This window comes from Lycorma delicatula, chromosome 9 (genome assembly GCF_047948215.1).
Source record: "Lycorma delicatula isolate Av1 chromosome 9, ASM4794821v1, whole genome shotgun sequence".
Taxonomy (NCBI): domain Eukaryota; kingdom Metazoa; phylum Arthropoda; class Insecta; order Hemiptera; family Fulgoridae; genus Lycorma; species Lycorma delicatula.
In genome coordinates this window covers 106,115,101-106,142,107 of record NC_134463.1, presented here as the reverse complement: position 1 = coordinate 106,142,107, position 27,007 = coordinate 106,115,101, and the positions used below count along the sequence as shown (strand labels likewise).

The following is a 27,007-nucleotide window of genomic DNA, read 5'->3' as shown; positions in this document are numbered from 1 at the left end:
ATTAACAATGCCTAACTCCATATCATTAGCACATGTCAAGCAGACTCAAGCTAAATTCCATGAGCTGTTTTGAAAAAAGATAGGATGAAAGAAAAAAGAAAGCGAAATAGAAAGCAAGCAAATTGTTGACTAGCTCAAATTTATACTGTATAAAATTCTGTACTAGAAATGCGCCTGAGATCATACGCTCACCTGTCTAAGATAAAATCTTCACCCATTCTCAAAATTGTATGACAGATGAAAGTATAAAACTAAAAAAAAAAAAAAAAAAATACAAAAAACTAGACTTGAGTCACGACAGAGGTTGTCTCTTTGGAAGGGATAATGAGTGAATACAGTATTTATTTTAATCCAGCATTCTTATTGGTGCATTTCTTAACAATTATGTTAATTTTTTTCAGTCCACGTTAGTAGACTGTTTATTAGTATAATAATAACTGTTTTTGTCATTTCTGTTTACTACGTTACTTAACCTAATTTCATACTTGATCGTGTGTAGTATGTATGAACACATACTCCCGGGGTTTCCGTAAACCTGATTCTGCCGTAGTTGACGTAATCCAAATGTTTGTTAGGACGAAATTGTTGAAACCTTTTGAATCTAAAAAGAATCATCTTTTATACTGATTTAAATCCTGTAGCTAGACTGAAGAAGAAAAAAAGAGTCTCGGTAAAGCTGATGCAGATTGCAATACTTTAGCCATCAAAAATAAATTTACCTTCACATTTTACGTATCCATCATAAAGACCTCGTTGATGTTATGATTGCAGATACAAAGGCAATTTTCAATCCTTTTGTATGTTTTAGATCGTAATACAACTGAAAAAAACAATAGCTTCATTTATAAATGAAAATGTGCATCAAAATAATAAGTATTTTTAAAAGTGTGATAAAAGAAAATTATATTAGAAATTTGAGAACCTTATTGTCAGAACAAACAGGAAAATAGTAAAAAATTAGATTTTATGAAAAATCAGAAGGGCTTCTTTGTAGCCTGCTCTTTAGTAAAAAAAGGCGAACAGTTTAACATAAAAACAAGACTGCATGAATATGTTACAAATAATGTTATAATTAATAAATCTTTGAACAATGAAGTACTTTATACTGCCTTAAGACACTTGTTATGATTATTATATAATTAAAACAATTAAGTAAAACTATAAGAATGTTAGAAGTGAAAGAGAATTTGGATTTAAAACAGGTCAGATAATTTCGCAAAATACACAAAAGGACTCAGCTTCTATTATCTCATCCCCTATTCTTGAAGTAAAGGAATTTAATAAATTCTTTTCTGGTATTTCAGATATGAAATATATGACTATAAATAAGAGGATTTAATTAATTAAAAGGATAAATAATTATAATGTAACTGAAAATAACATAAACATAATGATGCAGATTTAATAATAACTTGTTTTCTATTTCAAATGGCCATTCATCTTGACTGATTTTGTTGGTGAATCAGTATTTTTATTTCCTGTTGATACCCACTAAGTTAAACCTGTATTTTAAATACAAAGTATAATTAGCCCATTGGGCTGGTCTAGTGGTTAACTTATCACAAATCTGTTGTTTAATAGCTGATTATTGTAGTCGAAGGTTCTGAGGTTCAAATCTTAGTAAAAGTTAGTTGCTTTTATGTAGATTTGAATACTAAACAGTGGATACTTGTGTACTTTGGTGGTTGGGGTTCAATTAACCACTGTCTCAGGAATGGTCAGCCTGAATCTGTACAAGACTACCTTAACATGTCATGTATATATATATATATCATTATCTCATTGGGCCATGGGAGGGGTTGATTATTGTTCACTAGTTGAACAGATTCCAACATACACATTAGGAGTAAAAAAAAGAATAATTTAGTGGCTATTGATGAAATTCAACAATTGTTTTAAAAAGTTGTAGATATTACTTTTCCCACTTACAAATTTAATTAATAAATCTTTCATCAATGAAATACTCTTTCTGCTGCCTTAAGACACTTCCATTATTTCCTTCCCTAAAAGAGTTTGATATGATATCTTTTTTTTAAAATATACCCTAATTTCATTGTTGTTTGTATATTCTAAAGTATTTTTAAAAATTATGGAGAGTAGACGTTTAACATTTCTTGAAAAGCATACTGTATTGACAAACTTTCAGTGTGGTGTTAGGAAAAACTTGTCTATGGCTATTAGTTTATTGAAAATATTTTGAATAGTGTAGATAACAAAAAGGTTAAATTTTCCATTTTTTGAGATCTCAGCAAAGCATTTCATTCAGCTGAACATTTGTTACTGATGAAAAAGTGTAGTAGTTATACCATTAGATACTGCCTACAAGTGGTTAAAATTGTACCTTACCTATGATAAACAGCCAAGTGAAATTTCATCATTTGATAAAAATGCACACATAAATGTTGGTCTTCACCTCAAGTTGTAGACTGCTGGATGTCCAAGAAGTAGGTTTTTATTGTTTACTATTAATCTACCTCAAAATCTAGAGCCATCTTGTTACTCTTTTCTCTTATTTATTATGATTAAAACATCGATGCCTGATAGTAGTATCTCTAAAACACTTTGAGAATAGACATGGCAATTTTAGTAAAAAAACATCTCATAGCGACATTTATTTTTTTATTGCTCATCTCATGATCTAGTATTTCAAGAACTGTTCTTACTAGAAGTTTCATTGAACAACCTGTTATTAATGAAAAGTCTAGTAAAAATTTCCTAACAAACATTCTTATTATTATTATTACTGTTCTATCAATATTTTTTTTCATTTGGACCACCTAAGGATCATATTGAATAGCATTCAATTTCCTGTCCTACCAATATTTAAACATTCTTTCTCAGTGATTCTTTATTTTTTTTATTGTCCATGCTAAAGATATTTTTGTCTTCAGACATTTGACTGGTTTGATGCAGCTCTCCAAGATTCCCTATCCTGTGCCAGTTGTTTCATTTTGGTATAGCCCCCACATCCTACATCCCTAACAATTTGTTTTACATATTCCAAACGTTGCCTGTCTGCACAATTTTTTCCTTCTACCTGTCCCTCCAATATTATAGCGACTATTCCAGAATTCCTTAATATGTGGCCTATAAGTCTGTCTCTTCTTTTAACTATATTTTTCCAAATGCTTCTTTCTTCATCTATTTGCCACAACACCTCTTCATTTGTCACTTTATCCACCCATCTGATTTTTAACATTCTCCTATAGCTCCACATTTCAAAAGCTTCTAATCTTTTCTTCTCAGGTACTCCAATCATCCAAGTTTCACTTCCAAACATATACTTTCAAAAACCTTTTCCTGACGTTTAAATTAATTTTTGATGAAAACAAATTATATTTTTGACTGAAGGCTCATTTTGCCTGTGCTATTCAGCACTTTATGTCACTCCTGCTTGGTCCATCTTTAATAATTCTACTTCCCAAATAACAAAATTCTTCTACCTCCATAATCTTTTCTCTTACTATTATCACATTCAGTGGTTCATCTTCATTATTTCTGCTACATTTCATTACTTTAGTTAAGTTCTTGTTTATTTTCATGTGGTAGTTCTTGCGTAGGACTTCATCCATGCCGTTCATTGTTCCTTCTAAATCCTTTTTACTCTCAGCTAGAATTATTATATCATCAGCAAATCGTAGCATCTTTATCTTTTCACATTGTACTCCAGATATAAATTGTTCTTTAACATCATTAACTGCTAGTTCTATGTAAAGATTAAAAAGTAACGGGGATAGGGAACATCCTTGTCAGACTCCCTTTCTTATTACGGCTTCTTTCTCTTATGTTCTTCAATTATTACTGTTGCTGTTTGGTTCCTGTAAATGTTAGCAATTGTTCTTCTCTCTCTCTCTCTGTATTTGAACCCTATTTTTTTTTTAAATACTAAAGATAAAGAGATTTAAATCCTATAATATTATTTTCATAAGATTTTTCCACTAGAAAAGCCTTTCTAGTGAAAATTATTTCCATCACTAAATATAGTTTCTTGTATAGGGAAAATTTTAGTTTGAAATCTATCTAGAAGTTTTGTTAGCTCCATTAATTTTCCTGTTTTTAAAAGAGAATTAACATTTAGAGTGCCAAAGAAATAGTTGTGTTTGAATTTGAGTTTTGAGCTTCTAGAATACTACAATTCATTTTTCTCTTTCAAATCCTGCCCTTCAAAATCCAAGATGACTGGTTGTGTACTTTTAGAGGTACAGTGATTTTTACCGCTTGCGGATTTCTTCTTTGAAAAAGACTTTCCATTGCTTACCATTAAAGTTAATTTGATGATTACTTCCATGCAAGAAGTTGGCATAATTAAGACTAGAATTATAAGTTCTAGAATTTTCAAACAGCTGCCCAATATGGAAAACAGATGCTGACCAAAATGCCACCCACTACAGGAATATATGCATTTGGGTTTTGATTTCTGTTTTGATCCACAGGTGGTGTTTAATTTCCTAACTATCCTAGATATCTGTAGAGCCTTCCCTGATCCAACACCTGAAGATGTGCCTGGTAGAGGAATAGAAAATCTCCCCAGGTACTATTTTCTCAATTATTATTTCATTTCTAACGTTATTATCTTCTACTTACGCTACATGTACTAAATTAATGTTATGTAATTTATTTATATTGTGTTTTGGCAGTTTTATCCCATATTTTTTTCACATATTAAAAATTTAGTTTTTCTGCAATTTTGGGAACTTACACTTGATTTACAAAATTGGTATTTATATATTTTTTATGCATAATAAATTTTACATTAGTGCATTTGAACCAACTAGATAACTTACACCATTATTGAGTAATGATTATAATAAAATTTTAATATTGGTGGCCATTTTCAGATGAACCCAACGACTGTTCATATATTTTATCTCTAACTTCTACTTACGTTAAGGTAATATTTATACATCTCACGTTTTGGTGGTTTTATGGCATATTTAATTTTTTTTTTCAATTATTAAAAAGTTACATTATTAAAAAATTACAGCAGTAAGTTGCTAAATAAAAGCCAAATGTCTCCAAATAAGGCATTATTTGGAGAAACTTTTATTTGATTATTAATTTCTTTTCTCTCTTTTTACTTTTTGTCTTTATTTTGTTTATTTTAATCTCTTTTTTTTCTGAAAATTATGACTTTCATCTTTTGAAATTTCTTTTCATTTGTGTAGCAAGTCTTCCTTTTGGTCTTTAATGTGAACAATAACAAATCAAAAAACATTTACGTTTACTAAAAAAGGCAAGTATAAAAGTGTAATTGTTTCTAACATAGAAGAATCAAATCTTGGTTTAAAAATTGACCATTAAAAAGTGGCTTTGATGAAATTATTATTAATTATAATTTTGTAACTGTCATCAAAATTAATAATTAAAATTCACTTCCTACTAAATATATATATATTTTATTTTCCTAATGTGTATGGTGGTGTCTGTTCAATTAGTGAACAATAACCAACCCTCCCCATTGATGGTATTATTACATGTAAATGGAAAAAAAGTAATAATAATAAATCAACAAATTCAAATTTGTATAAAAGCAACCAACTTTTACTAGTATTCAAATCTCAGAACATTTGAGTATGAAAATCAGCTGTTAAACAACTCTTTCTTTCTTTTTTCTGTTTAGCTTCCAGAACCACCATAAGGTATTACTTCTGGGGGATGAATGAGAATGATACATATGAATGTAAATGAAGTGTAGTCTTGTACAGTCTCAGGTCGACCATTCCCTTAGATGTGTGGTTAATTGAAACCTAATCATTAAATACCACCGGTATTCACTTTCAAATGCGTATAAAAACAAAAAAAAACCTTTACTAGGATTTGAACCTTAAAACTCTCATTTTTTAAATCATATGATTTGCGATGACGAGTTCACCACTAGTTCAACCCGGTGGGTTTTTTTTTTACCTCCGGGACCACCGTTAGTTTTTGCTTCATAGGATGAGATGAATGATTCGTAGCGTTTGTGAAAATGCCATGCCTGACCGAGATTCGTACCTTGGACCTCCCAATGCGGTGAATTAGCTGTTGAACAACTAGACAAGCTAACCACTAGATCAGCTCGGTGGACTAATTCTTATTGTTCACTAGTTGAATAGATTGCAACGTACACATTAGGAAAAAAATTCTACAAAATAAATTGATTTTGATGTTCAATTGCGCTAATTTGAAACATCTAATACGGCAAAGTTTGAATTGTTTGCATTACAATTATCTCAAACAAACTCAACCTGTAGCTGTCAATCTTTTGAGTAAATTTATTTAAGAAAGTTATTCTGTTCTAAGGGTTGGGTAAAAATTTACTGATATGGCTAATTTAATATTAAAGAAACTGTTTTTCGATTATTGACATTGATTTATCCTGTCCCGGGTTCGATTACTGATATTTTACAAGATTGTCTTTTTTAAAACGAACAGAGTAAACATATTTACTCTGTTCGTTTTCTTGTTAGATTTAGTTGCAAGCCAAGGATATAATTATTTTTGGGATCCTTTCTTCCTAAATATAAAATAGTCGTTCCGATCTGATTGTGAAAATGCCTTACTGTAATACCTCTATGGAAGAAAGTTGTCAACAGTAAATCGTAGAATTAACCTCAAATGGTAACGGTGTTTGTTTTCTTTCCACGTGAAGTATGTGTTTATGGTGATTTACTCTTGTAAGACGTGAAAGCTGTTAATAAAAATTTAGTGTAATTATTCTTATTTGGATAATATTGTTCAGTTTCCAATTTTTGTTAGCAGTAGGTTACCTGGGCCTTTTTGTTTAACTGTAGATTTTTTAATAAATGCATGGGTAATAAATATTTGTTCAATTTAAAAAAAAAGAAATCTTTAACTTTATATATTCATAACGTTTCTGATACAATAAATGAAAATTTAAGTCATGGCATTATTGGTGTTCATGTAACAATAGGACCTGATTTCCTTTATTTTGTTTTAAATAAGTTGTGCTTATTTAAGTGTTTACACATTAAACTTTGCACAAATAAATAAAAAAAATGAAACTGATGCAATGAGCGCGTCAGCAGTAACATGTGCATAATTTGGAGGAGTGCTGCAGTAGGTATGCACGACAGAATGGTATTGCCCATCCTTGTCTTACGTGAGTCTGTGTTTTACTTGGTCTCATAATAATGTTATCCTACCAAAACAATAGACGCGCGGCTGCTAAGTGCGCTCTAAGAGCCATGGGGCTAATAGGTTTGGTCAATTACAACATAAGATTTCATTTATTAACTAGGTACCCTACCAAAAAATATTATAAATATAGTGAAAATATGCATCATCATTAGATTTTAAGGAAAATACACAATAACTAGTAAGAATGGGCTTAATATGCAAATGCATATAATCCAGTCCTCCGGTTTCTACTAATAAATCTAATCTCAAGCCATAATAAAGCATGAGAAAAGTTTCATCCTCCAACAAGGTGCCGCATCACAATATATACATATGTTGTAATTTTTATTTGAACTGATTGTGGGAGTATAATAGCTTGGTTATAATGCTCACTTGATCTAATACACACCATCAATATGTTCCCAATGGGATAACGTAATAGGCATAGTATATATCCTCCAATTTATGCAACAATTTATAAGTTACAACAAATCACAGCAACAAAAATATAAGCAAGCAAATATGAGCATGCATACATGTACCTCAGAAAACTTCTAACAGGTGGGATATGCTACAGTAAACAGCCAGCCATTAACCATTATGAAGATTATAGGATTACTAATTCCCCATTGCAGCTTCGCCTGCACTGTATGATTACTTGCATTTCTCATAGCAGTCATTTTTATTTTATGTTTTTTTAGTCAAGTAGCCGAGGCAAGTGCACGTACAGTAACGGTGGCAATAACCGTGTTGGTTGAGCCACAGCGCCATATACTTTCGTACTCTTAAAAAAATTGGAATTTAAAAACTCAAAACTGATTTTTAAATATTTATCTGAAGAGTATTTGTAAGCCCAGATCTACTGAATATCTTGTTTACTATAGTCGGGATTGGGAAAATTTACAATCGCTGTTCAACATTTTTTTATCTTCCCTCATCCCCTTTCAAAGTCGAATTTAAAAATCTAGAAATTGTTTTATTGACATGAAGATTACTCTCACCAAAAATCAGGTTGATTTTTCATTTGTTACAAAGAAATAAAAAAAAATAACCGGGTTTCAAAAAAAATTCAAAACCCATTTTAACTTGGAATTTCAAAAAATCTAGAAATGATTCATAATCATTCAGTTCAAGCCCAGTTCACTCAGTGACACACTAACAGTTCACAATTCATTAAAGTTTGTATTCGACTGGCAAATCTTCACTACTTATATATATATATCAAACTGCAATCGCGAATAAGTTTCACCAAAATTGTAAGTTCCCTATTTCCTTTCCCCTCAAGAAAGAAGAATAGGGAATGAGCCCAGCAGCCACTGACAGCATATAGAAGAACGGAGAAAGAAGAAACCTGCACTTTCCCCCGTTCAACCCTTTGGGGCCACAGGAATATCAAGGTTAATGGCATGTAATTCTTACTGCCAAGTCTCGGAAAGTGCAGGCCAAAGAAGAACGAAGAGGCCATCTGTAGAAGATGAAGAAGAAAGAAGACCCTCTACGCGACCCGACGTCACAGACAGGAATCCGGAAAAGAGCACAGCAGAGATGCATCGTGAAGGGCAGCCATTAAAGAAGTGGATGAAGATCTTCTCCTTATCCATTCCTAAAATACTTACAATTAAATAAATTAAATTAAATCAGCAACTGCGACTCCTTCCGGAGAAGGGTTGCATTGCTCCCTCCAAACAGTTAGTGCCCCGTTGTGGCGTATTCCTGCTAGCCTATGAAGTGTTAGCACCGAAAGGACTTCAGTGGACAGTCTGAAGGGGAATTATGTCGGTAGGACAGGTTTTAAAAGCCTAGCCTCCTGCGGTTGGACCCAAAAATGAGTTCGAGAACGGTACGAATGGATTGGAATGCTAATAAATCTGTCCTTAAAATATAAATAATATAAAACTTAAAACTTAGACCTTAAAAATAAACTCTTAAACATGCCCGATTATAGAATCATACAGCAGCAAGGGACACTGTCCAGGTTCTGCGATTCGAAGGGAGAATTTGTGAAACTCCTGCCACCTTTGCATTCCATTCCTATATATATATATATATATATATATATATATGTGTGTGTGTGTGTGTATAGTGAATAAAAATTAAATTTTACAATGTCAACATAGATTATGCAAATATGATATAATTTAAGCATTTATTCATTTTATTTCACTTTTAGTGACTTTTTATTTTTGTTGCCATCTGGTAGTTATTTCAATGTGGTTTAACATCATCTTTATGAAGGTTATTTATATTATAATATACCTTTTTAGGTTTTCAATCACAAGAATGATACAAAGAATGTATGTGAAGATATATTCACTGTAGTAGAGTCAATATTTTAAAATAATATTACAGAAACAGGGCACACAGCCAACAAATATTTATTAAAAATTGTTTACATATAACATATGTAAGCTATGATAAAATGCCAGAAAATGCAATGTATTATTGTATTAAATTTAACAAAAGTTTGTTAAACAAATACAGGACAAATTAAATAAAAGTACTGATCAATGGCATACTAAAGAGGTCTCCTAATTATTTCAAGACCTACAATGCAATCTGCAACACTCTTAAAAAAGGAAATACAAAATAGCAACAAAGATTTTTTTTGAAATTAGAATTTTTATTTATTTGGTTAGTTGTCATTTAACTTAAATTTAAGTTAAATATTTTAATATTACATTACTCATTTAAAAATTTAATTTATCAATTTTTTATTTATTTAATTTGTTTTAGATGAAGTCTTTCACTATTTTTTCTAAATTAAATGAAATACCTTTGGGGATTCCAAGAAGTCATAGGTTTCAAAAATCTGTGCTATGCTGCAGTTGCTATCACTCAAAATCAAAAATTGTTGATTTGTTGGTAGAATTAACTGGTAAGCTGTACTAACTTTGTAATTATTTCAGAGAATTTGAATAAGTATATTTCTACAAAAAATGAACACAGGATTGTGTAGGATTATGTTGCCCCTGAACCTGTACCAATAGATTCAGTTTTGTGTCAGTGTCCACCATTGTTTGAAAGAATTTTTGTTTTTTCTATTAGTTGAAGTAATATTTTAGTAATACAAGTTCTGTTGATAACGTATCATATCATATTTTTTCTTTAAAAGCATTTGAATTCAGCTGGAAAACTTGGTAGCGTGCAACACTAGTACCTAGTGAGTGTTTACATTTTTTTGTAATCTCGCAGAGCACATGAGTTGTTATTCAGTGCCATTGTATGTATTAATGTAATGGCACGTATTGTATTTTTACTTTCTCCATAATGATGGAGAACATGGATTGAACAGCATTAGTGTATTGAGTTCTCCTCAGTGACAAAAAGTGAAACAATCTATAACACACACTTCTGAGAACAAAACTATGAAGGTTACACAAATTAAATAGCAGTATAACTGTTTTCAAAAGTTCACTTGAGAGTGATCAGATTACTGGTAAGTTGTCGATAAGCCGAAAACCAAATTTAATTTACAGTGAGAACAGATTGATAATGAAAAATTGTTGACTGACCATCGTAAAAACTTCACATGATGTTGCAGTTAGCAGTGGTTCAGCATACATGATTTAAAAGGATGATTTGGGCATGCGCAGATTGGCTGTGAAACTTATGCCTGAGATGCTTTCTCTTGTACAGAAAGAGATTCATTTTGGTGTGCTGGAGTATACCAATGGTGATCGTAATTTCTATAAGATTATGATAATTAGTAATGAAACTTGGTGGTACTACAACTATAACCAAGAAACCAAAGCTTAATCATCACAGTAGAAGTCATTATCGTCCCTAAAGCTAAAGAAAGTAAAACAAATAAGGAGGACAGTGAAGTGATGCTGACTTTTTTATTTCAACTGTTGTATATTTGTGCATCATGAATATGCATAATAAGGCCAAACAGTCAGCAAACAGTACTGTCTGACCATGTGGGAATTGTGGGTCATCTCTGTGACACAGTTAAATACAAGAGATTAGACCTGTGGGAATCACATAAGTAGCTGTTGCAGCATAATATTGTATCTGCCTGTTTGTCACATCTAACCCAGGAATTTTTTATGAAGCAGAGGATTCCTTTGGTTCACCAAAACCAAGAATATGCACCAAATGTTGCATTAAAAACAGAATAAAGTGCAGTGAAGTGGTGAAAAAATTAAAAACATACTTTTTAGTGAAGATGTTAGGGTTTATCAGTGGTACAAATTGTTTGAAGAAGGCTGTGAAGATGTTGAGGATGACAAAAGGATCAGATGTCCTAACACATCAACAACCAAGGGAAAATATTGACAAAATAAAGGACATTGTAATCAATAATCATCAAATTATTATTAGAGAAGTTACTGAAGAAGTGGGAATTTTCTTATGGCTCATGAGAAACAATTTTGGGTATAAAACAGTAAAATTTGTTCCAAAACTGTTGCATTTTCACTGCAAAAAACTTGCTGAATAATTGTTAGTTGACAACTCAGAATTACTCAAACATTCATAACAGGTGATGAAATTATATTATACAGGTACGATTATTATATTGAAACAAAGATCCAAACATTGCAATGGAAACTTCCTGAAGAACCAAGACTGAAAAAAGCATGCCAAGTATGATCAAATGTGAAGGTTATCCTTACTGTATTTTTTTGTTAGAATGGTGTCATCCAATGAATTATTACCAAAGGTTTTATGATCAACAAACTGTATTACCTAACAGTTTTATGCTGCTTATGTAAGGCAATTCAAAGAAAACAATCACAGATTTGGGCAAACAATTCTTGGATTTTGCTTCACAATGATGCTCCAGCTTACACTTCATTATTAATTCATTATTATTTAGCCAAAATAACATCTTGCTGAGGCCAATGCATATTCTCCATACAAGACACCCTGTGATTTTTTCTTGTTCCTCTGATTAAGACAACATTAAAAGAACATTGATTCACAATGATTTTTGAAATAAAGAAAAAAATCACCAAATAAATTATTGCTTTTCCAGAAACTGCTACACACAAATTTTTTGAACATTGGAATAAATGCTGTGATAAGTCTTTTGCGTTTCTGGGAAGCTAATTTGAAAGGGACAATACCAATCTAGAAGAATTAATAAATTATCTTTAATAAAGATTAAAATTCTTGTTATTTGTTTATCATGCCTTGTGTTTGTTGTCATGCTTTTATCAGATGTTGTAAATGTTAGTATGCTAGAGTTGTTATCTAGTTTATTACAGAACAAAGTCATATATCCTTTTCATGAATATTGTTGATATATAAATATTGTTTAGGATAGGGACTAAAGGTCTGATTCATTTCAGGTATTACTTCTGTTCCTTAGTGATCATGTATTTGAATTTGTTTTGATATTTGTCTGTAGTCTCTTGTTTAAAGTCTATGATGATTTTTCTATATAGCAAATTTTTCAACTCTGTTATAAAGTTCTTCTGATTGATGACAGTGCTATTTGCCTTATCTGATTTTAGAAAAGTGATGTTGCTTGTGTGTGCATCTGCTTTTGTTTCTAGATAACTGTCTGTATTTCAGGGATGTGATTTTTTTTATTTGTTCAAAGTGTTTATGTTATTTGAAGTTTGTCTGAATGTGTAAATACTTTTTTTCTATAGTTACATTACCTGCTGACATTTACATAATGTAAATGTTATTTACATTACATTTACATACTGTGTTATTATACATACTGCTACCTGTTATTTAGGCCTTTATCAAGGAGTGTTTTTCATTTGGTATGAGTGAAATTTTTTTGAGATTCACATAATGGAATTTTAGTGTGGGAATTATGTATATATATTTTTTATATATATTAGTTGTTTTATTTTGTATTATGTCTTGATTGAATTGTTATTTTTTTATCCATTCATCTGTATGATCATTTAGTTGTCTTTATGTATCCATATCATGTTGTGTCATTTTCCAATGTTTGAAAGTTTTCAGGTATCTGAAAGTCTACTAATAAAAAGGTCATTTCATATAAAAATTATTGTAGAAAAGTAAATAATACTAATGTTGATGACAATAATAATAATTTTAAAAATCTTCAGTACAGTATAACTATTTTACATATATATAACCCCAGAACCACCGTCAGCTCAAAATTTTATACATACATTTTTATATATATATTTCACTTTCTTGTGGACACAATAACTGCTATAGTTTTCCACCAAAATGTTGCTGAAATTGTAAGATGGGGGTTGTTGTCTGCTAGACATGTGAAACTTTTTCATATGCAACCATTGTCATATTGAGTAAATTTGAAGTTTTTTCTTAACTTTAAGGTGGAAATTTTTTTTGGCCTCTACTTAGCACAGTACTTAAATGAAATCTACCTCTGCCTTCCAGCGTGCTGAAAGGGATTTTTTTTTTAGTTATGAATGAGAACGTAATTTTATTAATAGGTTTGTTATAATAAAAAATAAGTTTACATTGATTACTGTTGACCCTTGACTTAGTACTGTTTGTGACACAACATGAAAAATTAAAACTTACCTTGAAAAAAATTTGTAATTTGCTGCTGGATTTTTCAAAGAGAAGCAGACTAATTTTGTTTCTGTTTGGGTACCAGGTGTATTTTATATACTGACAGATTTTTGCTTAACATAATCAAAAAGAAATCCATTAGTACTAGAAAGTATCAACATGTTTTCAACTTCTTTTTTTTGTAATAATTTCAAGGTTCAAAGTGTAAATTTCAAGTTAAGTAAAAAATTTACAATTCTTAGGATTATTTTCAATTTACAATCTGTAATTATCTAGTAGCCTTGTTTACATTAATTGTTTATTTAATTCAGAGTAATTCATAGTACATTATTAGTCTTCTTTTTTCATTATTAGTTTTCTTTTTTCTTTTGTATAATAATAAACATGGTTTTTAATGTATAAGTTTGTTTAGAGATTTTCATTATGGTTTTAAGTTGGTTTGTAATTATTGATAACCATTCATTTCAAAATTTTACAAATAAACAAAATATACTTATTAAGAAGTGTTATATATCCAATATCTTTTATTATTGATGTTAACGATTTGGTTTTTATCACTTTTTCTAAGTAAGATTTCTTTATTTCAGGTTGTACTACTAAACTAGCAGAAGAAGCGGTAAAGGAAAGAAAACAATTTGCCCAAGCAAGTGAAGAAAGAATCAGAAATACGCACTCAGTTTTGCAGGTTACTCAAAACAGTTTTTTATTTGTTAATATTTTAAAACTTAACAGATTAATCATTTTATGAGTGCAGACCTTGGTTTGTGAAAATAAAATGAAGTTAAATTAACTAACATTTCCTAATTTACGATAAAAAGAAGATATTTTTATTTCAAGGACTGTTCAGAAAGTTCTTGGCCTGACAAATAAAATGAGGTTTTTTAATAAAATTTTTCAATGTAATCTTTCAATTTTATACATTTAAATACTCTTAATGTAATGCGACTTGTCCAACTTTGCAAAATAAGTGGTTGTCAGTTTTGACCTCATGATTTGAAATGAATCTTCATCCAACAAGTCATTTCATCAGGTTTAGAAAAAGGAAGTAACAACTACTTGAGTCCAAATCTAGCAAATATGGCACATTTGGAAGCACTTTGAAGTTTTGCAGCAACAACCCAGTGTGTTTGTTGGCACATTATCATGGTGAAAACACTTTCTTTTTGACCAGATGTGGATGTTTAGCCTGAAAAGTACAATTCAGCCAGTTCAGAAGTGGAGCATAATATTTCTTAGTTTTAGTTCTGCCTTTTTCCCTGTAGTCTATGAGCATTACAGATGAGAATCTATAAAAACCATAGCCATGACTTCTTCTGCAGATGGAACCACTTTTGCTTTCATCTGGCTCAGATTCATCTGCTCCCACCTGTCATTCCACCGAAGGGAGCCTCGTATTCGTTCGCCTCTGATGTGGTCCATCTTAGTCACACCAAGAGACATTTTCATCTCTGCCGTCGTGAGATCTCGATCAAACTGCACGTATCGTGTCCAACACTTTGCTCCATATGTAAGTGCGGGTCTAACCACTGTAGTATACATTCAGCCCTTAAGTTTTGGAGGCATACGTTTGTCATAAAGAACAACCGAAATCTGCTGCCACTTCAACCATGGCACGGTGATTCGATGATTCATATCTTGCTCACTGCCGCCTCTTTGATTCAATATAGATCCAAGATGCTTAAAACTTGTACACTTCGGCATAACTTGACCGTTGATCATAATGTCAGGCGATTGTGCTTGTGCGTCGCTGAATGACAAGAAGATATATTCCGTTTTGGATTCACTGATCTTCAGACCATGACTTTCAAGTGCACATTTCCAAGGATTGAAGACATCTTTAGCACCACATCACTTTCACTCGCGAGACCCACATCGTCAGCAAAAAGGACGCTCAGCAGCAATTCATCCATGATGTGCGATGTCAGATAATTAATAACAAAGTTAAAGAGCAGTGGGCTCAGCATGCTGCCTTGGTGTACCCCATGTTCACGTGAAAAGCCGTTGATGTTCCTGCAATGCATCTCACCCTTGTGGTCGCATCGCGATACATGTCCACAATGATTTCAACATATCGTTCTGGAACACTGTGACTTCTCAATGCCGTCCATATCAAATCTCGCAGCACTCGATCGAAAGCTTTCTCAAGGTCTATGAATATCATATGCAAATTCCTAGCAGCGTCTCTAAACTTTTCCACCAGTATACGCATAGCTTGAATTGCATCCGCTGTTGATCAGCCAGGCATGAAACCACATTGATTAACGTGAATTTTTGACAGTACAATTTTCATCAGGCGGTTGTTAATGACTCTTTCCCAAATCTTCATAGTGTGCGACAGTAGTTTTATACCTCTGTAATTGCCACATTTTCTGGATCTCCTTTGCCTTTGAAGAACGGCAAGAGGAAGCTTTGACAAAAAGCCGCAGGCATCGAACTTCCGTTTTTAATTTTGTTGAACAAAATACAGAGAAAGAGGATGCCGATCGCTCCAACAGACTTCCACAGCTCTATGGGTATTTCGTCTAGTCCCACTGCTTTACCTCTTTTCATTTCTTTCAGTGCAGCTTTGACCTCCAATTCAGTTATGTCTTCCACTTCTTCGCTTAAGAGGTTCACAGGATGGGTATTTGGTTCGTGGGAACTCCTCGTTCAACAGATTATCAAAGTAGTCTCTCCATCCCTGCATTATGTCGTGGTCGTCAGTAAGCAGCCTGCCATTTGCATCCTCAATAAACTTAGGTGAAGTTATTGCTTTTGCATTGTTTCGACGCTATGCCACCACTTGAAAAATCTCCCACCGGGAGATTTTTAAGCAAGTTCTCCAGTTCAAGCCAAAAAGCCTCTTTCTCTGCTGCTGGACATCCTGTTTGAGGTGCATAGGCACTGATGATGTTCCAAATTCCCCTGTCGATAACCAACTTAATGCTCATCAGGCGGTCACTGACTTTTTCAATATCGTCGATGTTGTTTTGTAGCTGTTGACAGAGTATGATGCCGACTCCATTTCGATGATTCTTGAGCCTGTGATAGTGTAGTTTAAATTTCTTTGTGTTCGTATCCAAAAAACGGGTCTTGTTTGCTTGGTTATGCCACTTTGTTTCTTGGACACACAGAACATCCAATCTCCGTCTCTCCATCACATCCTCCAGTTGGTAGCTCTTTCCGTTCATGCTACCCACGTTCCATGAGCCAATGCGCAAAATCCTGGGTTCAATTGGATGCTTCATTTTGCTCGCCCCCGAAACGTCTCGAGCTCTGATCTGTCCACGAGTGGACGTCCCGGGATCACGAACCCGAAGGCTAGTGCCCGGCGGGGTAGTGTTATTTATTTCAACCATTATTTCCATAAAGCATGAATCCATTCTTTTGAAAAGAAATATTTCATTTCGTTTAAGCAGAAATATTGAATGAGTCTTTAATAAAAAACAATTCTTTGACAAGTTTAAAGTGTCAAATCAAGTCAGCTGAATTAATTAACAAGAGAACTGAATTAATTAAAACATTGCAAATAAAGTTAGGATATAGAAAGAATGAACTGGGGTCACGAAATGGGCCGGTTGAAACGGAGCGCAGGGTTAAGTAGCCAACATCGTTTATTAGGAAAACCACATAGCTCCAGACCTGTCAACTATCCGATTCTCTACCTCCCTGTGGTGTGATCCGGGCAACGCAAGACCTACCAGGTGGCGCGGCAGACAGAGAAACCTGTCTGGATTTAAAAGGTTTTGTTTGTTTGACTTCTTCATGTTGCTTATAATCAAAATTCGACCTTTCTTTTCTTTCCACCGGTGGTCTCCTGTCATGGTAACCCAAGGCTTCATGACACTGTTGGAATCAGTGCTTAAGGTGTTAATGATGTTGCAGCCTCATCTTATGGTGTTCACTTTGTAGCTACATTTGATTCAAAAAAGGTCATTAGACATGACCCCCACCCTTCTCTGTCTGCCGCGCCACCTGGTAGGTCTTGCGTTGCCCGGATCACACCACAGGGAGGTAGAGAATCGGATAGTTGACAGGTCTGGAGCTATGTGGTTTTCCTAATAAACGATGTTGGCTACTTAACCCTGCGCTCCGTTTCAACCGGCCCATTTCGTGACCCCAGTTCATTCTTTCTATATCCTAACTTTATTTGCAATGTTTTAATTAATTCAGTTCTCTTGTTAATTAATTCAGCTGACTTGATTTGACACTTTAAACTTGTCAAAGAATTGTTTTTTATTAAAGACTCATTCAATATTTCTGCTTAAACAAGTTCACCTTTACAAGATTTTATTACCTGATGATTCGTAATGCTTTGGTTAGTTTCCTTATAATTAGGTGTGTTCATTTGGATTTTGTAAATTTTTTTGCAAATTGGTTTTATAATATATGATTTAACTATGCATATTATTCTTTTGTTTTTGGTTTAAATGCTGTTAGATGTAATAGAAACACCAAAACTTACTTATTATATGTATTATATATTGTAATATTTTTCAGGAATGTGGCCTGCCAAAACTAGACATTATTAAAAATTTAAGAGTTTTGTCTGTACATCCTGCTACTCTAAAGAATCAATATATGATTTTTGAAGAAGCAGGTTTTAAAGATAGACAAATTAGTTGCTATAAACTGTGCCAGTAAGTTTGTTTGATTGTTATAAATTTATTGCTCAGTAATATAATTTAATTTTACTTAATCTAAATTATTTAAGAATGAAAAAACATGTTATTGGAATTTTATTTCAGTTAATATATAAGTCAGGTAAGAGTAAAGGTAACTTTTATGTTTTGTACATGTTTATACTGGGTGTATTGAAAAGATTCAATACAGCTTTTCCAGCTTTTCTTCCTATTACACACTGCTAAACTCTTTACACTGTACACATACACTACACCAAGAACAATATGCAATTTACAACATATATTCTTATATATCTACACAATATCTTACACTGTTTTTTCTTACACTTACACTCAGACCCGACAGGTAGGACTTTGTGGGTTGGCATCCCCATGGCCCTAACATCTGCAGCTTTTTTCCTACTACACATTGCTGCAGAACATTTTACACCATACACACACACACACATGCATACGCGCGCGTGTACTTCACACCAAAATTGCAACTGGATTCCAAGGTGGAAACTATTGTGCTGATGGGTGGAGGCTCTATATAGTGAATCTCAGATGATGTCCTCTGGGCACCAGGGTGAACGCAGTTGTATGAAGCCCTAACTCCAGTACATGTGTGCTCTGCTGGAGTGGTTTATTATATCACCAGTACTCGTGGTTACTGTATATTGGTCCCAATCAAAAATCCTTTGGTGGTATTTATCCCCTTGAAAAAAACCAAAAAATCTGGGAGCTTAAAAAGACTTTAACTGACCTTGTCAGCCGAAGATTTGTCAGTAGATAATGAAACAAGAAATAAAATAAAGATTGCTAAATTAGCAATAATATGGTTTATTGAAAGGTTTCACTTTTCTTAGTAGATAAATGCACTGTTGCAGCATGTGGCTCTCTGGAGTTAATTAAAACCCTTAGGAGTGGCGCCCTGTTGATTGAGATGAGTGAGTGATGAGGAATAGAATTGGAAGCTTCTAGCCCTTAGGTTCATAGGGAAGAATGGAATGATAGTGAAGACACATAATACTCCAAATTCCAGCGAGAGAAAAAAAATCTTTTGCATGACTTGACTGGTATTGAACTGTCAGAAGTATCAGAACTGTCACCACAATCAGTCATATTTGTTCAGAGGATAATGAGGAAGGAGATTGGTGTTGATGTACCAACATCCTCACTTAATATAACCTCTTCTACTCTGATGGTCCCTGAATTGGCTACTTCTCTGTCTGTGTGCAACCATTCAAACCAAACTGCAGATGCTGCTTCAAGTGTAAGGGTTTTGGTCACTCCAAATTTGGTTGCACAAAGGAACAAGTTTGTGTGCGTTGCAGTTGCATGGGACATGATGACAGTGCATAGATTGAAGCTGAAAAGTGTAAGTGTGTAAGGGTTCACAGTCGACAAGGTCTCACAAATGCCCCCTTTATAAGGAGGAACTTATGTTAAGGATTGTTACTGTACAGAAAATGTCACTTCCTGTGGCTCATTGGGAATACAGAAAATCCCTCAACATGAGGAATCCACTACAGCCCAATGTTAGTTTTATCGAGGCTCTTACTAACAAAAGGTGAATGAGTCCACATTGTGCAAAGAACTGACCAAATTGGGCCAAGCTTTGTCAGACCAGGTAAAAATTCCTCACTTCTGATACTGCAGCATTGAGTACAGGTAAGAAGGATATTTTTGGTGGAAAGACCAACAGTGGTTCACCAAAAACCACTTCAGTTGGTACACCTCCCAGTTTCTGTTGCACCAATTACACAGCAAACTACTAAGATCCCAATGAAGTGATCTACAGAAAAATCATTGTCTGGTACAGTATCTCCAGCCTCCAAATCCCCACCACCATCTCGAGTTTGCTTTGAGCATATGGTGGCGTTGGAAGTGCCTGAAGAAACAAAGCACTTCCTTAAAGTTTTAAACACAAAAGAAAGACAGGATAATATTTTATAAATAATCTGCAAGTAGTGTTTTACATATAACAGGAAAAACCTAATTTTATGTATACAAATATTATTCATTAGAATGTTTCTGATCTCTCTTCTTGATATGAGGATATTGAAATCCTAGTAAAGAAATAAAATCCTTTAATACTGTGTCTGCAGGAAACCTGCCTCTGTCCCCAGAATGAAACTTCTTTTTGTGGATATGTTTGCCTGCGACCATCCAGCTGAAGGTAGAAATCAAGAAGTTGTGGCTGTTTTCCTAAAGGAAATCATATTGGCCAAGTGGATTCTGCTGGATACAAACATCCCTGCAGTCTCATTAAAGATTTTGGTACCATGTAAAATGATTGTCTACAACTTACATTTTCCCCCACATTTTGAAATTAGTGAGGATGATCTGTCCAGTCTTTTTTCACATATTCCTTAACCCTGCATAATAATTTGGTGGTATCAACTCCAATCACTATTCATTAAGCTCTTCATCATGCTCTTCCTGAGGCACTATAGTTGATTGACTGAGGCAGAACTTAGATCTCTGCTTATTAGACGATGGGTCGTACACATTTATGTCATCTTCATCAAGTACACCTTCATGCATCGATGTACATCTTACTCATCTCTACATCTTACCAGGCAAATTTCCAAAAACATTTTTTGAAGCTATCACAGACCAATTGTTATCTCATTTAGTAATGGTGATTTGCCTCAAGAGTCAGCTAAGCAGATGGGTGGTTGGGAAAGTGAACTTGAACGGATACAAGGATTCCTTTGGCCAATACGACAAGAGTGGTAGCACGATCCACCAACTTGGCAAGTTTACACACTAAATTCTTGATAGTGCAAATAAATTCATCCTTTTAACATCTGAAAAGCCAAGATAGCCTGCTGTTCCTTGGTGTGATGAAGACTGCAGGCGTATATTAAGGGATCATCACAGGGCTATGTGTAATTTCAATTGAAGGCCTGTAACAGAATTGCTTAGTGTCTTTGCATTGCAAGGGCTGTTTGCCATTAAGTGTTACAGTGTGCTAAACAAAAATCGTGGCTGAATTATTTGATACAGATTCTCAGACAACTCCATAATCTGTTGTATGGAGAAACGTTTGGCCCATATGTGAATCAAGACAATCTCATAGACGATTGGACTGGAAAACAATGCCATCCTCATCACCATGCCAGTTGATGTGGCGAACATTGTTTGAAAATATTCCTTTATGTCAGTTTCCTTATAACATCATATTGTCCTGAGTTTATGAGGTTTAAGTTGTAAATAGAAAATATCCCATTTGTTATTAGAGATTCTCAAAATGATTTGAACTTTCCATTTTCTTTTGATGAGGTAAGATATGCCTTGAATACCTCCTGTTTACTCCATTTTGACATCTGTTGTCTATTTATAATAAAATATTCTTTGACCAGATTGTTCTAGTTTCTTGGTCAGAAGTACTGGTAATTCCCATACTGAAACCTGATAAAGATAGATCATGCCCTTCAAGTTATCGTCCTATCTTCTTGATTGGTATCCTGTGTAAGGTGATGGAACAAAGGGTAAACCTTTGTCTAGTATGGTACCTTGAGAGAAATAACGTAATTGCCTCCAAACAATGCGGGCCAAGGTAAATATCATCTGTTGATCATGTAGTTGTCCTGGAATCTGTTATTCAGAACGTGTTCCTACTTCACCAATACCTGTTTGCTGGTTTTTTGATATGCAAAAAGCATATGATATGGCTTGGAGGAGAGGAATCCTAAATATGTTGCATGAATGGGGTATAAAAGGGTCTTGCATTTATCAGGTTTCCTCAATAGTCTTTCCTTTTGAGTTTGAGTTGGAATGACAGTATTCAAAAATTTAACAATGGAAAATGGAAACATCTTAATCGATATGAGAAACATTCAAGATCTCCTGCTCTGCTAAGCATAATAGCTTACCACCTTTTATTTTCTCTAAATATAGAATTACAAGTACCTCCTGTTATTCAACGTTATTACCCCCTTTGACGGCCTTGTAAATTTTTGCTTTAGTCTTTGTCGATATCAAAAAAGTATACGAATCTTATGAGGAAAATTTTTTAATATGGTAAATAGTGTTAATCCTGATGTTATAGTTTATACAGATGGCATAGATGAAGACATTGACGCATCTAACAGAGTTTTGTATGTAATCCAGGAAAGTCCATTCATCATGACCACAGCTGTACCTCATATGACTGTGTATTTTGTGGTGACATTTATCTCTGAAACCATATAGGATTCAATTTGTACAAGCCCTCCGCCGAAGTTATATATAAAAAATGATATTTTGAATTTTGTAAATTCATCCTTGACAAGCAGGAAGATGACACTTCTTTCATCCACAATGTTTTGGACTAGGCCACATTTCATCTATGTGGAAAGTGAACTGCCACAGTGTAAGAGTATGGGGAGATTCCCCTATGTAAGCATAAAAGAGACTCCAAGAATTCTGTGCTGTTTCAAGAAAAAGTTTATGATGTGTACTTTTTTTATGAAAAACAATGTTATGGGAATCTCACATCTGGAATTGTTGCAAAACTGGTTTTCCTACAGTTATGAGTGGGTTCTGATAAATTCATTTTCCAGCAGGACAGAGTTCCACTGCAGTAGAATCTTCAAGTTCAAACATTTCTTAACAATGAGCTTTCACAACGATGAATCAGCTGTAGGCTCTGCCAGTTTGGCATTTTACCATTGGCCAGCGAGGTTGCCTGATCTCACTGTCTGTGATTTTTTTCTTGTGGGGGTTTGGAAAGACCCCCCGTTTATGTGCCTCCTCTTCCAGCAACTGTGGGTGATTTGTGAAACTACATAACAACAGCAGTGGTTGCAGTAATGTGGTTGAGTAACACTAGTTATGATTGCTTGATCATGGGTTGTTTAACCCAATGATCAAGGATGGTCTGTTGTGTAGATGCATAACTTGCTCCAGAGGGAGCCGAATTGAGCATTTGTGAAAATTATTAGTAAAATTTTATATTCAAACATGTATTTTATAATTCGCTGCAAGGTTATATGTTCATTTGTTTAAAAAATAAAGCCTTTTGGAACTTGAATAATTTTTATACATGTTGTATTGTGCTATAAAATACACAGTCTTATAAATTTATTAGGTATATTGGATATTTGTAGAAAATGACCCTGTGTCCTGTCAGTGAACAAGTACATTTAACTTAATATATTCACTACTATGATTTTTCCATTTATTTAATCCAGAAAACAAAATAAATTTTGTATGATTTAAACAGTAAGGTGTTATAAAACAATGCTAAAAGGTAGAATGTTTTTAAACATTCTACCTGTTCTGAGCAGTTTTTCACTGATAGAACTTACCAAAATACAAATCTGTTTGATTAATATTGCTTGCAAGAAGCCTAATAACCATGAATTCTATGCAACCTCGGATTAAAATAGTCACAATCACTGAGCTTATTGTATTCTAAATATTGTGCTAGAAAAATTAGCATTTTCTTTTTTTTATATTGTTTTAAGTGATAACTGAACTTTGAATTAATTTCTCAGAAAATAACTTGTTCAAATAATAATAAAAAATTGAATAGCATTAGTAAGTACAATCTACAATGCACAGTATTGTTTCTTTTAAATCTTTTTAACAGTAATGTGTCCATATTTTTTTTATAGAAAATTCTTTTATAAAACTATGTTTCTAAGTCTGTACATGAAACAGAAAGACTGGCTGATGAGAATAATAATTCTTTTTATGTTGACTAGCTTTTCTTGACTGGAAAGAGTTAAATTTACAATAGTATTCTGAATTATATAAAACATATTAAAAAACAAACAATAACATTATATTTATACATAAATAAAAAATAAATTTTGAGATCAGATATAAATTTTTACAGATTTTTGCAGTACAAATTTTTTCACTTCTAAGAATTAATCATTATTTGAGAATAATGTATGGCAATTAGTTACCTGCTTGACTATAATATTTTAATGGTTTTGATTTTTGTGTTTTGTTTGTGTATGTAATTAAAAATAAATATATATTAGTATATTATATACATACAGAGGGTATCATGAATTTCTCCCAGGCCCAGGACTTCCATAACCTATTCTACTTGTGAAAATAATGGAAAAAGTTCATATAAATATATGTCCTAAAATACTTCTTTTGCGAGATATGGCTAGTGAAAGATTTCGCTTGGATTTCAGCTACCCCAGTAAAATGAGATTGTACTGAAATTTTTAGGATGTTGATTAAGGGGACAGAATTAGTGATTTCTTATGGTTTTTGACTTCAAAAATAAAATGAGATAAGTCTCAGAACCGTATCCGCAGTAGTTTTTGAGAAATCTGAAATGAAAACCAATAGATTGGAGTAAAAAAACCTGTTTTTTATGTTTGATGTACAATAATTTCTTAAATGGATAATTAACACATAAAACTTTTAAACAAGACTTTAGAGGATTTAATTCTGAACAAAATGGATTAAGGTAAGTTGAATAAAACAAAGAAAAATTCAAAAAATTTGAATTTTATTTAGAAATGTATACTAGACCCTAGTGCATTTGTACCAGTTTGTAATAAATGTTCAAAAATGAGCCCGTTATTTTCAATACATACCTTGGCACGCTTCTCTACTGCTTTTGTTGCTCATTTTAGTTCTTCAGGACTATCCTTAAGTTGCTCAGCTGCACCAATTGTATGAACAATTAATTCCTCACAAGAATGTATTTTTGATTTGTATACAATATTTTTCATCCATCCCCAGACGCAAAAATCTAAAGGTTAGATCAGGCGATCCAGGTGGCCAGGAACATAGACCTCCATGACCGATTCATGTCTCAGGGAATTGAGTTTAAGTGAGTGGAAACAGCAGATGAGAAGTGAGGAGGCACACCATCGTGCTGGAAGTATACTTTGCATCTCAGCACTAAATCTCAAGCAGCTGTGGCAATTCTTCTTGAAGAAAGTACAAGTAGACCTCAGCATTTAAGTCACCAGGTAATATCAATGATCCAAACAACTGATTGTGAAGATGGCCGTACCATAGATTGATGCTAAATCGGTGTTGAAAATTGCCTTCCGCCTTTTCATGAGGATTTACTTTTGCCCATGTGTGTAGTTGCTGGCACCATCTCGAGTGAAATTTGCCATGTCAGTAAAAAAACATACTTGTAGAGTTGTTGATTTGTATTCCACCAGTTGCAGAATTCCAAAGTGGACAGGCTCCTGGGAGTAAATGTTGAACTGGCTGTTTATAATAAGGATAAAACTTGTTTTGTTCAAGTGTTTTCCAAACTATTGAATGTGAAACTCTGATCTGCTTAGAAAGATGTCGTGAACTGACCCCTGGACTGCGCTGAACTGCATCAGTAATAATTTCATCAATAACAGCATTATGTTGGACAAATCTTTCATTGATCAATACCATAGCTTGTACGATACTAGGTAGTGTACCTGTTTCCCTAAGATTGTGAAAAGTCATACTAATTGTTTTGGGATCTGGAATCCTGAAATTCAGAAAACATATTTCACATTCTGTTGCAGCAGCTATAGCAATACTACATCCAAAATGAATACCATATTAACATATTCCTCCATTGTAAACAAGTATTGCATTACTCCAATGGCAAACCGATCAGGTTCAAACTAAAATTCACAGAAAACTTTCACTAATGACAGCACAGTTCACAGTACCCAATATACTTAATGTATCTTACAGAATGTTTTAAACACTAATACAGTATTGTGCATTGTTGATCAGCTGCTGTTATTTTATTGCCAAATTTAAAATAATATTTTCTCAAATAATTATTGTATTTCAGTCATTAATAAAAAAATTATTATCCAAGTCATTTTTATTTTAAGTTGTGAAATTTCTAGTTTTTAAAATTTTTTTGGCAATTTTTTACAATAAATTTGTTTTTACAAATCTTTTACATCTCCAGAAAAAGAATTTGGTTTTGTTTACATTAAATAAGTACTTTTCTGATAATGAAATAATGTGCTGTTTCTAAATAAAATTGAAATCTTTCTAACTTTTATTTTTTTTATGCAACTTATCTTACTCCATTTTGTTTAGAATTAAATTCTCTACTTTTTTTTTTTATAAGTTTTAAGTGTTTATTAACCATTTAACAAAGTTGTTTTACATCAAAAATAAAAAAACCGTTTTTTCGGTTTTCACCCCAGACTTCTCAAACTCTACTGCAGATATAGTTCTGGGACCCATTTTATTAGATTTTTCGTATCAAAAACTATAAGAAATCATTAATTCAGCTCCTAATTAACATCCTAAAAATGTCAGTAAAACCTCATTTCACTGGTGTAGCTGAAATCTGAGAGAAATCTTTCACTACCCGTAACTCACAAACAAAGCATTTTAGGACATATGTTTATATGTACTATTTCCATTATTTTCACTAGTAGAATAGGTTAAGATAACCCCAGGAGAAGTTTGTCATGTGTGTGTGTGTGTGTGTGTGTGTGCGCGCGCGCGCGCGGGTGTGTGTAGGTATGTGCATGCACGTGTGTATATTTAATTATATATTAATTATTTTTGTTACAGCTTCTATACTTGTTTTCATCAGCCAGTAACAGTTCTGAAAGAGAAAGGTTTCATAGATAAAAATACTGATGTTAATAACAGTTATTCAAAATATTTGGGGTTCCATCAACCCATAGACCTTGGATCTCAAAGTAGGATTTCTGACAATAATAGTTTATCAGAACTTCATGTAAGTGGTCAGTGAACTTGGAAAATTTTATAAATATATTAATAGTAATTAGAACCTTTTACCAAGTATAATAATAAAAAAAAATTACAAAATAAAACAAAACAAACCTCAAAATATATATGGTATACTCACTTCCAAA

At 33.1% G+C, this 27,007-nt stretch overlaps 1 protein-coding gene across 7 annotated transcripts in view; it reads left to right on the top strand.

The window, feature by feature from the left end:
- Window positions 1-6,574: 6,574 nt before the first annotated feature.
- LOC142329703 (transcription termination factor 5, mitochondrial-like) overlaps window positions 6,575-27,007 on the top strand; it is a 48,208-nt gene continuing 27,775 nt past the window's right edge. The window contains exons 1-5 of one of the 7 annotated variants that reach the window (XM_075374411.1): window positions 6,577-6,630; window positions 9,853-9,994; window positions 14,181-14,278; window positions 18,073-18,212; window positions 26,700-26,868. In XM_075374411.1, coding sequence (XP_075230526.1) covers window positions 6,598-6,630; window positions 9,853-9,994; window positions 14,181-14,278; window positions 18,073-18,212; window positions 26,700-26,868 — 582 coding nt within the window. In that variant the 5' untranslated portion in view covers window positions 6,577-6,597. Of the gene's footprint in view, window positions 6,794-6,905; window positions 7,103-9,852; window positions 9,995-14,180; window positions 14,279-18,072; window positions 18,213-26,699; window positions 26,869-27,007 lie in introns of those variants that run through there. The other 6 variants (XM_075374412.1, XM_075374413.1, XM_075374414.1 and 3 more) reach the window with 6 other exon arrangements.